Consider the following 14,177-nt stretch of genomic DNA (forward strand, 5'->3'; position numbering starts at 1 on the left):
GAGGATCAAATTCATACATGACAATATTAACCTTAAATGTAAATGGGCTAAATGCCCCAATTAAAAGAAACAGAGTGGCAAATTGAGTAGAGTCAAGACCCATCAGTGTGCTGTATTCAGGAGACTCATCTCATGTGCAGAGACACACATCCATCTCATGTGCAGAGACACACATAGGCTCAAAATAAAGAGATGGAGGAAGATCTACCAGGCAAATGGAAAACAAAAAAAGCAGGGGTTACAATCCTAGTCTCTGATAAAACCAAAAAAGATCAAAAGAGACAAAGAAGGCCATTACGTAATGGTAAAGGGATCAATTCAACAAGAAGAGCTAACTATCCTAAATATATATGCATCCAATACAGAAGCACCCAGATTCATAAAGCAAGTCCTTAGAGACATACAAAGAGACTTAGACTCCCATACAATAATAATGGGAGACTTTAACACCCCACTGTCAACATTAGACAGATCAACGAGACAGAAAGTTAACAAGGATATCCAGGAATTGAACTCAGATCTGCACCAAGCTGAACTAACAAACATCTACAGAACTCTCCACCCCAAATCAACAGAATATACATTCTTCTCAGCACCACATCACACTTATTCCAAAACTGACCACATAGTTGGAAGTAAAGCACTCCTCAGCAAATGTAAAAGAACAGAAATTATAACAAACTGTCTCTCAGACCACAGTACAATCAAATTAGAACTCAGGATTAAGAAACTCACTCAAAACTGCTCAACTACATGGAAACTGAACAACCTGCTCCTGAATGACTACTGGGTACATAACGAAATGAAGGCAGAAATAAAGATGTTCCTTGAAAACAATGAGAACAAAAAAACAACATTCCAGAATCTCTGGGACACATTTAAACCAGTGTGTAGAGGGAAATTTATAGCACTAAATGCCCACAAGAGAAAGCAGGAAAGATCTAAAATTGAAACCCTAACAGCACAATTAAAAGAACTAGAGAAGAAAGAGCAAACACATTCAAACACTAGCAGAAGGCAAGAAATAACTAAGATCAGAGCAGAACTGAAGGAGATAGAGACACAAAAAACCCTTCAAAAAATCAATGAATCCAGGAGCTGGGTTTTTGAAAAGATCAACAAAATTGATAGACTGCTAGCAAGACTAATAAAGAAGAAAAGAGAGAAGAATCAAATAGACACAATAAAAAGTGATAAAGGGGATATCACCACCGATCCCACAGAAATACAAACTACCATCAGAGAATACTATAAACACCTCTACACAAATAAACTAGAAAATCTAGAAGAAATGGATAAATTCCTGGACACATATATCCTCCCAAGACTAAACCCGGGAGAAGTTGAATCCCTGAAGAGACCAATAACAGGCTCTGAAATTGAGGCAATAATTAATAGCCTACCAACCCAAAAAAGTCCAGGACCAGACAGATTCACAGCCGAATTCTACCAGAGGTACAAAGAGGAGCTGGTACCATTCCTTCTGAAACTATTCCAATCGATAGAAAAACAGGGAATCTTCCCTAATTCATTTTATGAGGCCAGCATCATCCTGATACCAAAGCCTGGCAGAGAAACAACACAAAAAGAGAATTTTAGACCAATATCCCTGATAAACATTAATGCAAAAATCCTCAATAAAATACTGGCAAACCAAATCCAGCAGCACATCAAAAAGCTATCCACCACGATCAAGTGGGCTTCATCCCTGGGATGCAAGGCTGGTTCAACATACACAAATCAATAAATGTAATCCATCATATAAACAGAACTACAGACAAAAACCACATGGTTATCTCAATACATGCAGAAAAGGCCTTCAACAAAATTCAACAGCCCTTCATGATAAAAACTCTCAATAAACTAGGTATTGATGGGATGTATCTCAAAATAATAAGAGCTATTTATGACAAACCCACAGACAATATCATACTGAATGAGCAAAAACTGGAAGCCTTCCCTTTGAAAACTGGCACAAGATAGGGATGCCCTCTCTCACCACTCCTATTCAACATAGTGTTGGAAGTTCTGGCTAGGGCAATCAGGCAGGAGAAAGAAATAAAGGGAATTCAATAAGGAAAAGAGGAAGTCAAATTGTCCCTGTTTGCAGATGACATGATTGTATATTTAGAAAACCCCATCGTCTCAGCCCAAAATTTCCTTAAGCTGATAAGCAACTTAAGCAAAGTCTCAGGATACAAAATTAATGTGCAAAAATCACAAGCATTCCTATACACCAATAACAGACAGAGAGCCAAATCATGAGTGAACTCCCATTCACAATTGCTTCAAAGAGAGTAAAATACCTAGGAATCCAACTTACAAGGGATATGAAGGACCTCTCCAAGGAGAACTACAAACCACTGCTCAGTGAAATAAAAGAGGATACAAACAAATGGAAGAACATTCCATGCTCATGGGTTGGAAGAATCAATATCGTGAAAATGGCCATACTGCCCAAGGTAATTTATAGATTCAATGCCATCCTCATCAAGCTACCAATGACTTTCTTCACAGAATTGGAAAAAACTACTTTAAAGTTCATATGGAACCAAAAAAGAGCCCGCATCGCCAAGTCAATCCTAAGCCAAAAGAACAAAGCTGGAGGCATCACGCTACCTGACTTTAAACTATACTACAAGGCTACAGTAACCAAAACAGCATGGTACTGGTACCAAAACAGAGATTTAGACCGATGGAACAGAACAGAGCCCTCAGAAATAATAGCACACATCTACAACCATCTGATCTTTGACAAATCTGACAAAAACAAGAAATGGGGAAAGGATTCCCTATTTAATAAATGGTTCTGGGAAAACTGGCTAGTTCTATGTAGAAAGCTGAAACTGGATTCCTTCCTTACACCTTATACAAAAATTAATTCAAGATGGATTAAAGACTTAAATGTTAGACCTAAAACCAAAAAAACTCTAGAAGAAAATCTAGGCAATACCATTCAGGACATAGGCATGGGCAAGGACTTCATGTCTAAAACACCAAAAGCAATGGCAACAAAAGCCAAAATTGACAAATGGAATCTAATTAAACTAAAGAGCTTCTGCACAGCAAAAGAAACTACCATCAGAGTGAACAGACACCGTACAGAATGGGAGAAAATTTTTGCAATCTACCCATCTGACAAAGGGCTAATATCCAGAATCTACAAATAACTTAAACAAATTTACAAGAAAAAATCAAACAACCCCATCAAAAACTGGGCAAAGGATATGAACAGACACTTCTCAAAAGAAGACATTTATGCAGCCAACAGACACACAGAAAAAATGCTCATCATCACTGGCCATCAGAGAAATGCAAATCAAAACCACAATGAGATACCGTCTCACACCAGTTACAATGCCAATCATTAAAAAGTAAGGAAACAACAGATGCTGGAGAGGATGTGGAGAAATAGGAACACTTTTACACTGTTGGCGGGACTGTAAACTAGTTCAACCATTGTGGAAGTCAGTGTGGCGATTCCTCAGGGATCCAGAACTAGAAATACCATTTGACCCAGCCATCCCATTACTGGGTATATACCCAAAGGATTACAAATCATGCTACTATAAAGACACATGCACACGTATGTTTATTGCAGCAGTATTCACAATAGCAAAGGCTTGGAACCAACCCAAATGTCCATCAATGATAGACTGGATTAAGAAAATGTGGCACATATACACCATGGAATACTATGCAGCCATAAAAAAGGATGAGTTCATGTCCTTTGTAGGGACATGGATGAAGCTGGAAACCATCATTCTCAGCAAACTATCACAAGGACAAAAAGCCAAACACCGCATGTTCTCACTCATAGGTGGGAATTGAACAATGAGAACACTTGGACACAGGGTGGGGAACATCACACACCAGGGCCTTTCATGGGGTCGGGGGAGCGGGGAGGGATAGCATCATAAGGAATACCTAATGTAAATGACGAGTTAATGGGTGCAGGAAATCAACATGGCACATGTATACATATGTAACAAACCTGCAAGGTATGCACATGTACCCTAGAACTTAAAGTATAACAACAACAATAACAACAACAAAAAGCCTTTTATGCCTCAAAAAAAAAGTTTTGAAAATAAAATTCAATCCTGCCTTTATTTTATCATTTTAAAGACCTTATTTCTGGTTGATGTTCCTATTTATTTGAAAGAACTTGGCAAATAAACTATAAGTAACTGCTAAAGGAGCTGAGTAAAATTACAGTACATTTCAGGATTTCAAACACTTTCATTTCAAATTCTTCACTGAACTGTCCTTTTTATTTATATATATTTATCTAATCTTGAGGTAGAATAGTTATTTTTGTTTGGTTGGTTTTTTTTGAAACAGACTCTCGCTCTGTTGCCCAGGCTGGAGTGCAGTGACGCGATCTCGGCTTACAGCAAGCTCTGCCTCTGGGGTTCACACCATTCTCCTGCCTCAGCCTCCTGAGTAGCTGGGACTACAGGCACCCGCCACCATGCCCGGCTAATTGTATTTTTAATAGAGACGGGGTTTCACCGTGTTAGCCAGGATGGTCTCAATCTCCTGATCTCGTGACCCACCCGCCTCGGCCTCCCAAAGTGCTGGGATTACAGGCATGAGCCACCATTCCCGGCCGAAAAGTTCTTTCTAAAGATGTGTAGAAAGGCAAAATCTCTGAAAGAAAAAAGAGAAAAATGTGACAACATAAATATAAACTTCTTTACCTAAAAAAAAAAAAAAACTACCATAGCAAAATTGAGTGGTAAATATTAAACTGGAGAAAGTTTATTTACAGTGCATCACAAATAGCTAATGTCCTCATTATATAAGGAGGCTCTCTTTATATACTATAAATACAAATTATAATATAAATTATGAATGATCAATAAATTTGTTAAAAGATTTTTGATACCCAACCAAAAACAGTAAAATAGTATTTTATTAGCTATCGCATGTAAAAATGAAAAGGAATGGTAATCCCATGCATGGTAGTGCCTGTGAAGAAGGGGGTATCCCAGTCTCCTGAATCCAGTTGTGAAAAATATCTATGGGGGACACTTAGGCATACTTCAAAGCATCTATATCTTTTCCCCTAATAATTCTACTTCTAGAAATATGTACTAAAAAAAAATTTAAATGTACAAAGATATACACATAAGATATTCATTACAACTTTATTTCTAATAGCAAAAAGTATTAAATGAGTCAATGGTATAATAATTATAGGTTTATTAAATATATTTTGATATAAGGAAATATGCCATCACTTATAGTTAATGCTACAAGAAAAAAGTTAATGTTATTTATGATGTTCAACTTTTTGGTATAATATTATATTTTCTACAGCTTAGTGCAGATTGCATTTTTGTTTAAAAGAAAATATGATTAAGCATAGAAAAAATACCACACACACCCCAAAATGTTAATAGTTGTCTGCTGTGAAGTGATATCATGAATGACTTTTAAAAAAAATTTTTCTCTGTGCATTTCTGTATTCTTATATTTCTTTTAAAATTTACATGTATTACTTCATTTTGAAAAACTTTTACTTTAAAAATGAAAAATAACCTTCTTCTTGTTTTTTCTATTTCTTCTGTTTGTTAATATGAAGTGTTTCTGTGTTTCTCCAAGGCTGTATTTTCACTCTTCAAGTTCGCACTGAGAAGGATGGCCATTTCAGAGGACTGGGAAATCCCGAGGACCACCCAAATGCTGGACGCAGTGTTGGCCAGTGTCATGCTTCTCCCTGCAGTTTAATGAAATGCGGCAATGGTGGGACATGCGTAGAGAGTGGAACTAGTGTTTAGTAAGTATGACGTTATTAGGAATGAAAGTAGCAGGTTGTTTGCACTCTAACTGGTACTCCACTCTAACTGGCATCCCACTTGTACAGACTAGGAACACAAACAGATGCACATATTTAAAATGTTCTTAGGTAGACTTGTTACGTGATGGGAGGACAGGTGAAGGCAACTACAAATAAGGTCAGCACAGCATTTATGCCATCTTAGTTCTGTTAAACAATGACAATGAATCACTACATCTCATTCTAGGCACCATAAAATATCAGTTAAACCCATACTATTGAGAGAGTAGACAGAAATGTTAACCACACAAAGGCTTACATATTGGGATTTGCTTTCATATGTAGGTTTGAGCCTCTTTAGAAAGGGCAATAGTGAAGCTACACAATTTGACTTCTGAACTACTTTAGTATGAAACCAACGTGGACCCATTGAGAGAGAAGGAAAAGAGAAAGGAGAATGTTTTTATATTAATTACTCATTTTGCTGAGCATCTCATCTACACAAAAGTAGTATATGAGGAGTTCTGGGAATATGCTAAAGAAAGTGGAAGTAAGCACTCTGTCAATTTCTTACACTCTAGCTACTCATAAATTTCTTATGTCTCATACGTGTGTAAGATAGCTAAAGAGAGATTTGTCAAAATGCTCCCCACAGGACACAGTGTTCACCAGGAACACTGGCTCCCTGCAAAGCAGCTGGGAAAGAGGAGTGTCAGAGCTTCTCCTGAAAGACAGAGTCTACCCTGAAGAAAGTATAGTTTTAAAAGACATGGGTGAATCGGCCGGGCGCGGTGGCTCACGCTTGTAATCCCAGCACTTTGGGAGGCCGAGGCGGGCGGATCACGAGGTCAGGAGATCGAGACCACAGTGAAACCCCGCCTCTACTAAAAATACAAAAAATTAGCCGGGCGTGGTGGCGGGCGCCTGTAGTCCCAGCTACTCGGAGAGGCTGAGGCAGGAGAATGGCGTGAACCTGGGAGGCGGAGCTTGCAGTGAGCCGAGACTGCGCCACTGCACTCCAGCCTGGGCGACAGAGCTAGACTCCGTCTCAAAAAAAAAAAAAAAAAAAAGACATGGGTGAATCTCTTACTCTCCCTGAGCAAATCCCCTCCACCTCCTCACCGGAAAATGATCAAAAGCAAAGCTCAAACAACTGCTAGTCACAGTAAAATTTGTGGAGAAAAAAAAAAAAATGTATAGTTTGACTCAACCCACGGAATTCCTGAGGACAAAATGTAAGGCTTGGGATGCCACCATCACAGAGCAATAATTTTTGGCATTAGCTTTACCACTATAATTTTATCATTACTTCTCTACAATTTTTAATGAAACCTTTAGCTTGCTTTACAAAGTATGCACTCTAATTTGCTCTACAACTAAACTTAATTAGAAGCACACGTTTACTTCACTTTATCTAAAGAGTTGTAGTCATTCTTCAGGGGTAACTACTAAGTATTTTTGGGTTTTTTTATGTGATAATAAAGAGAGATCTAGAAAGTGGCAATAGGAAAGCATATGAAGTTGAAGGTGAAGGTGGGGAATCCATCCCCATCCTACATTATTCCATGTGGACCAAACAGCCTAACGGTTTGAACCTAAGAGCCAAATATATTTATCTTGGAATATACAGTGCCAAGTATAGATAGGTACTTAGAACCATTTGCAGGTTATTTTGATTAATATAGAAATTTTATTGAGTTCCGATATTAAACGTAATACCTTACAATTGCACAGGACTTTGTGTGTAACAAAGCATTTTTTTATATATTATTTCCATCGCTCCTCACTAAAACCCTCTAAATTACTTAATGCCAGTATCCTAATTCCAATTTTACATGGGGAAAATAAGCCCCAGAGACTGTGAGTAATTCAAGAGGATATATGAGCACTCTGTGAGTAGTACAGCAGGACCCAAAATCAGATCTTCCATTTCGTGGGTCAAGATTCTCTCCAGAATCTAAATAGCAAGAAATGAACTTAAAAACAGCGAATAATTTTAATGAGGTAAAAAAAAGTGTTAAGTCGCTCTTTATTTACTGGTTGTAACCTGTTCATTTCATCTTAATTTTAAAAAATAACGTTGAAATTATCTTCAGTTGGCACATTGTATGTTCTCCAAATTGAAAATACCTTTCTTTATAACACATATCCTGGGGATTTCATAGATTGCCGTGTGGGTGGAAAGCAGTATCTCAAACATGGGGGCCTAAATTTGAGTAACAAATAGACTTAAGCAATAATGTACAGGGGGAATGATACATCTGACAAATTTCCTTACAAGATTCTAAAAAGTTTTCTTATCAAAATTGTGACCAGTTTTGGGATCCTCTTATTGACATAATTACAAAATAATTACCAACTATAAAGATATACTACAGAGCCAGAAGTAGCTCTTGTGACCATCATTTAATAACATTAAATTTGCAGAGCTCTGAACTTAAAACAGGTGAATTTTATGGTAAGTAAATTATACCTCAATAAAGCTGTTCAAAAATATTAGGTCTCCCATTCAAAGACATTCAGATCCAGTGGCAGCAGCAGTTTAAAGAATTTTATTCCTTTTGACAGTTTTAAACAATTCTTTTCTAATCTCAATATAAGAATACCTCCTTTAAAGAAAAAAAATATTGTGCTTTGTAATATACTTTTCAAAAGTGTTTAAGAAGTTTATTTCTGTACTTGTCCTAGTTACAGATTCTTAATTTTAGATGGCTCTAAACTTTATTTTTCAACTGAAGCAGGGTAATATTAAATTGAATTTCTAGGTAGCCTTATAGACAGCTCAAAGCTAAAGTTTAATCTTTTCCTGAAAAATAACTAACACGCCTCATGAAATATTTGTTAAATGCTCAAGAGGCAAGTACCAACACAGAAGCACCAATTTTATGGTGCTTAGAATCAATTGTAAAAGGAAAACCTCAAAGCTGATCAAAGTGTCTTAACAATGAACAGTTTAATGTTATAAATTTAAAACAACAACTCAAAATGCTCCCTTTAGCTCCCTGTCTCTTAGCTGGGATGGGAGGCATTGTTTTGGTACATAAGGGAAAGTCTTATTCCAAGTAAGGAGAGAGGTGAGGCCTGATAAGGTTTCCAGTGTGTTCAGGGCCCTGGTGAAGTGATGAAAGCCCTTCTCTCCTGCTCCGAGTTCATCACCACACACAGATCCTTCTGTGTTCTAATGGAATTTCTCAAATGTGAGTATCATAAGGCAGAGTTCGTTTCAGGCCTTTATGCTCCTGGGATGAGTTCTGATGCAACAAAGAAATGTAAAACTATTTCTGTTCTTAGTAGCCAAGGATAAAAAAGAAAAAAGGTTACATCAAAACAAAATTTTTAAGTAAAAAAAAAAAAAAATGAGTTTAGTTCTTAGTTCTATGTGTGTATGTGCTTGGTAGGTGTCTTTTTTTTTTGACATAAATAAAATGCTTTAATTAAATGGCTATGATTCCAAACCAAAAATGTTTAGTGAGAAGAAAGATATTTTACATTTTTGCCAATTTCTTCCACCATGTCTAGCTTAATAGGTGTTTTTAAGCAAGTTTAAGTTGTAATTTTTTCCTTTATTTTCTTAATTGACAAAAATTGGATATATTTATCATGTAGAACATGATGTTTCAAAATATATATACATTGTGGAATGGCTCAAATGAGCTAATTAACATATGCATTACCTCACATATTTATAATTTTTTCTGATTGGAATATTTAAAATCTACTCTCAGCAATTTTCAAAATACAAGACATTGTTACTAACCATAGTCACCATGTTGTACAGTAACCTGTGACTGAGGACAATATGCAGATGTGTCCCTTTAAGAAAAACACAGTGTAGCCCTGTCATCGTGGCTCACGCCTGTAATCCCAGCACTTTGGGAGGCCGAGATGGGTGGATCACCTGAGGTCAGGAGTTCGAGACCAGCCTGGTCAACATGGCAAAACCCCATCTCTACTAAAAATACAAAAATTAGCCAGTGTGGTGGTGGGTGCCTGTAATCCTAGCTACTTGGGAGGCTGAGGCAGGAGAATCTCTTGAACCTGGGAGGCAGAGGGTGCAGAGAGCTGAGATCGCACCACTGCACTCCAGCCTGGAAGACAAGAGGGAAACTCTGTCTGAAAAAAAAAAGAAAAGCAGTGTAGGAAAAACAAAACTGACAAAAACAAGTTAGATGTTAAAATGAGTGGCACAGACAGTAAGTACAATAGGAGTTGGAAGAATGTGGTTGTAAAAATGTAAAATGCATCAAGGATTAAGTTCATAAAAGAGGCTTATTTATAACATAAATCTATCAGTGATCACAAAATCTCACTGATTCAGGATTTCCTAATTATTTTTTGTCTTAGAAATGCCTTTGAGCATCAGGTCAAAGCTAAAAACCCTTTCTCCTAAAAACTGAACATACTTGGAACACAAAAATGTGCTTATCATTTTAGAGGTTTACAAACCCCTAGAACACAATAATAGATTCTCTAAGGTCTGCCAAAGTTCCCAAATTAAGCATACTTTGCTCAGACTGTCTTCTTTTATGTATTTTGTCCAACAATGCTTAATAATTCAGTCTTCTATTACTCCTCAGCTGGACATGTAATTGCTTTCCAACTAGTGACCTGTTCCCTAAACACTCCTAACCTTAATCCAGGTTGAATCTTCCTAAAATCCTCTTTGCTCTTAATCATTTTCCTGCTCAAAATGTTTCCTGGTTTTCCACTGCCAATGCAGCAAAATGTAAATTTTTAATCTGTTGTCAAGCTATGCATGACTGTTATCAACCTGCCTATTCCTGCTATTCTTTTTCTCTCTGCATAGCAGTCAAATTAATTGTACCACTCTATCCTGCCTTCCAAGAAACCCCCTCTCCTTACCAAGCAATCAGCTGAGTTTCTTGTGAAGCTATGGCCAGCTTCGTAACTCATTACTTTGTACTAGTTCTCCTTTTTTCCTCCTCCCTTTGCTTCTCTCTCACTGTTGCTTCCTTGAAAGAGTACTCCTTACTTCCTTGGAATTGCCTTTAACTCTGTCTTTTAGAGATTCCAATTTCAGGTAGATAATTTTTCTCACCTATGAGGTTGGCAAAAAGCTAAAAATATGACCAATCTATTAGTGAGGCTGTAGAGAAGCAGACACTATTATGTATTAGAGCAAATTAATTTCTCTATTTGTTAAAACAAAGACTGGAAACTGCTCAAGTGTTCATCACTAGGTATCTTGTTGAAAAAGCTAAGGAATGTTTATATAACGGAGGACTTCACATACATAAAAAAAGACCTTTTATATGTTGCTATGGAGTGATCCTCAGGACTTATTAAGTGAAAAAATCAGGGTAAAGAAACATGTAAGAAAAGGGGATAATAGATATAGATAAACAGATATAAATACATAAATATAGATACACATACAAATATGCTCATATTTTTCTAAGAAGAAAATGCAAGATTACACACACACAATTTATAAATAGTTATGTATAGGGTGAGGGAGAAAACAAGAAGTAGTAAAAGGATAAAAGCTAGACTTTCTAACTATAATTTGCTTTATAGTTTTTATTTGGAACCAGGTAAAATATTTCACATGGTCAATTAAAAAAGAAAAAGACCAATTTTTAAATACTGAAGGAAAATAAGGAAATGAACTGTACTTCAAGTTGGTAGCATAACCAAGCAGAAAATATTTAGTTCAATTGATTTTAAAACACAATATTTTGACTATACAGTGGATTATAGCCTAAAGACAAAAAGAACCATAAAGATATTCTACTGCATCCTGTAGTCTTGATGTTAGTGGAAACATTGATATTGTTATTTTAAAACTATATATAAAAATACCCAAATAGCATTATATTTATATAACAGATAAATGTATATAAACCAAATGAACAATTGTATTAACATTAGTCATTAGGAACTAGAATATTCAGCATGAAAGAGATCTAGACATAAAATCAAAGAAGTAAAAATCATTCTAATCCTTAATATGAACTGGAATTAATGTATGAACTCATTACTTAACTTTCTACTCAGGAGGCTGAGGAGGGAGAATCACTTGAACTCGGGAGGCAGAGGCTGCAGTGAGCCAAGATTGTGCCATTGCACTCCAGCCTGGGTGACAGAGCAAGACTCCACCTCAAAAAAAAAAATCTTTCTTCTTTTTAAAAAATTTCCCGGCTATATCTGCTAAAAAGATTTAGAAACAATAATTCAGTATCAATGAACACCTCCAGTGCCAAAATTGTCATCTCCAAATACCATTTTCCACTAAAATGAACCAAGACTTCTTGGAGAATTGTACACTCAGCTCTAGGACAGAAAATATGTAAGCCTAGATATCTTTTTATGCCTGAAAGCAAGAATGTTAACAAAGACAACTATGGTTATATTAAAAGACAACAGGAGCCAACTTCAAGAGACTCCCACTGGCCAAAGATGAGACATTTTCAGAAAATTATCTTTCCATAGTCAGAAAATATGGAAAACTTATTTGAAGAGTGTAGATATTAAAATAAGCTCACATTTTTTGTTTCTTTATTATTTAAGTAGCTGGAAAATAAGAGTCAGAGGTAAGAATTCACTGTGGATTTTCATCAAGCCTCCCTGCACTGTGGCTTAAGAGTAACCTCTTTTCCCTCGTGGTCTTTTTATAACTCAGATGTCAGTTACTTTTTACCAGACCCTTGACATCTACATAAATTGTGAAGATTCCAAAATGAATGTTTATGTTCTAAAGTCATCTGTAGCTCACCAGTCTTTCACTCATACTGTCTAGTCCATATCATAGATGCCTAAAAGCTACAATCAACTTCTTTAATTTCTATCAAATTAACAAAGCCATTTACACTTTTCAATCAGATTGTTTAGATTGGTGCAGGGGGTGGGGAGAGGTGACAATGTTGAAGGAAAAGGTTTATCTCATGGCCACCTAAATAACTTCCAACTTGTCTTTTGGTCACCCCACCACTGCAGTAAATACATGGCAATTCCACTCCAGTTTTTGTCTTCTGTCCTTTGTTTTGCTTTTTTCCAACTGATCTGTAGGTTAAAACAAACCACAATTCCCTCCTGGTCTCAGGCAGAGTAATTTATCATCTTATTTTGTAGTCCAGGCTCATGTTCATCCCAATGCAACCAGGGTCCACTGTCTACTCCAAGCAGCTCATGTAGTTTCCCAAAGACAGTTCTCTCCTTAATAGGAATTCTGAGTGCAACTGTTAACATACTACAATGTTCAAGCCCTTACACCTGGAGAACTACAAAATGAGGCCCACAGACAACTGCCAGTATTTTCATTAGTATGTAAAGAGTCATTTCATCTCATCCTTCTTACACTCTGTGAGGTATCACCAAGGACCTAGGTGAGTATCTCACCAGCAAAGAAAGGAAGGCCATAGGGGAATGTCAGCAGGTGGAGTGATTATTATAGCAACCTGTCCTAGTAAGCATGTCGAGTTTCAATATGCCATCACATTCCAGTGTACGATGAGGTTCATTTGTTTTAACACTTGATTGTACATTCTTCAAAGACTCAAATTTTGAGCATGTCATTTAAAATCCAGCAAATTTTGGCAGGTAAAATGTTATACATCATATCACACGTACCTTAGTCTCCCAACCTGCTTCTCAAATGGAAATAAGCCATAAAGGAAAGCAATTTTATATGAATTAAGTCATCCACACAGGAGATGACCTGAGAAGATAATTCAGCTATGTTTTCCTTTTATCTTTAAAGAGCAGAGAAATAAGTTATATATGCAGAACTAGATTCCTTTAGGTCGTGTGATCGCCCATTGCTAAATTACATGCATTTATTATATTATTCATGACTTTATTATCACATCCACATAGATTTTGTGTCTGTGCTTTTGCTTATGCATAGAAAACCCACAAATCTATAACCAGAACTTTTTTGCAGATCCAGCTCAAGGTAAATTTTCTCCAATAACTTTCTTTTTCTGTTCTTATCTCAGCCTCAACATATACATAAGAATCTCTCTCGTCCAACGCATCAAAATCCATATTTCATAGGTAACCTGAAAAAGTAGGCTAAGCAGAGGTTATATTTTTCTGTATTAGCTTCTCATCTGCAATCTGAGAGCTAATAATAGTATTTACTTTGTAGGTTTTATATGGTGATTAAACAAATTACTACATCAAAGTACTTAAAATGGTGCCTGGCACTAAGGTAAAGCCCTAAGAAACTGAATATTATATTTATATATATATCTCATACAAATACATTATTCTAAATAAAGTAGCAAGTCTTCAGGGTGCAGAACAAGACCATGTTTTCTATTTTGTACTTACCTTAGTAACGAAGTATAATGCTGCTCTATATTCCCTCTTTGGTAATATTTAGTAAGTGAATGATATTTAACAAAAAACATTAAATCTTCTATTATCT

The 14,177-nt window shown here is 36.4% G+C and overlaps 1 protein-coding gene across 1 annotated transcript in view; it reads left to right on the forward strand.

Annotated features, from left to right (window-relative positions):
* EYS (eyes shut homolog) overlaps nucleotides 1-14,177 on the forward strand; it is a 2,088,383-nt gene that overhangs the window by 2,027,354 nt on the left and 46,852 nt on the right. The window contains exon 41 of the mRNA XM_063618766.1: nucleotides 5,611-5,785. Within this exon, the coding sequence (XP_063474836.1) occupies nucleotides 5,611-5,785 (175 nt within the window). The remainder of the gene's footprint in view (nucleotides 1-5,610; nucleotides 5,786-14,177) is intronic.

The sequence above is a fragment of the Symphalangus syndactylus genome, chromosome 2 (assembly GCF_028878055.3).
Source record: "Symphalangus syndactylus isolate Jambi chromosome 2, NHGRI_mSymSyn1-v2.1_pri, whole genome shotgun sequence".
Taxonomy (NCBI): Eukaryota; Metazoa; Chordata; class Mammalia; order Primates; family Hylobatidae; genus Symphalangus; species Symphalangus syndactylus.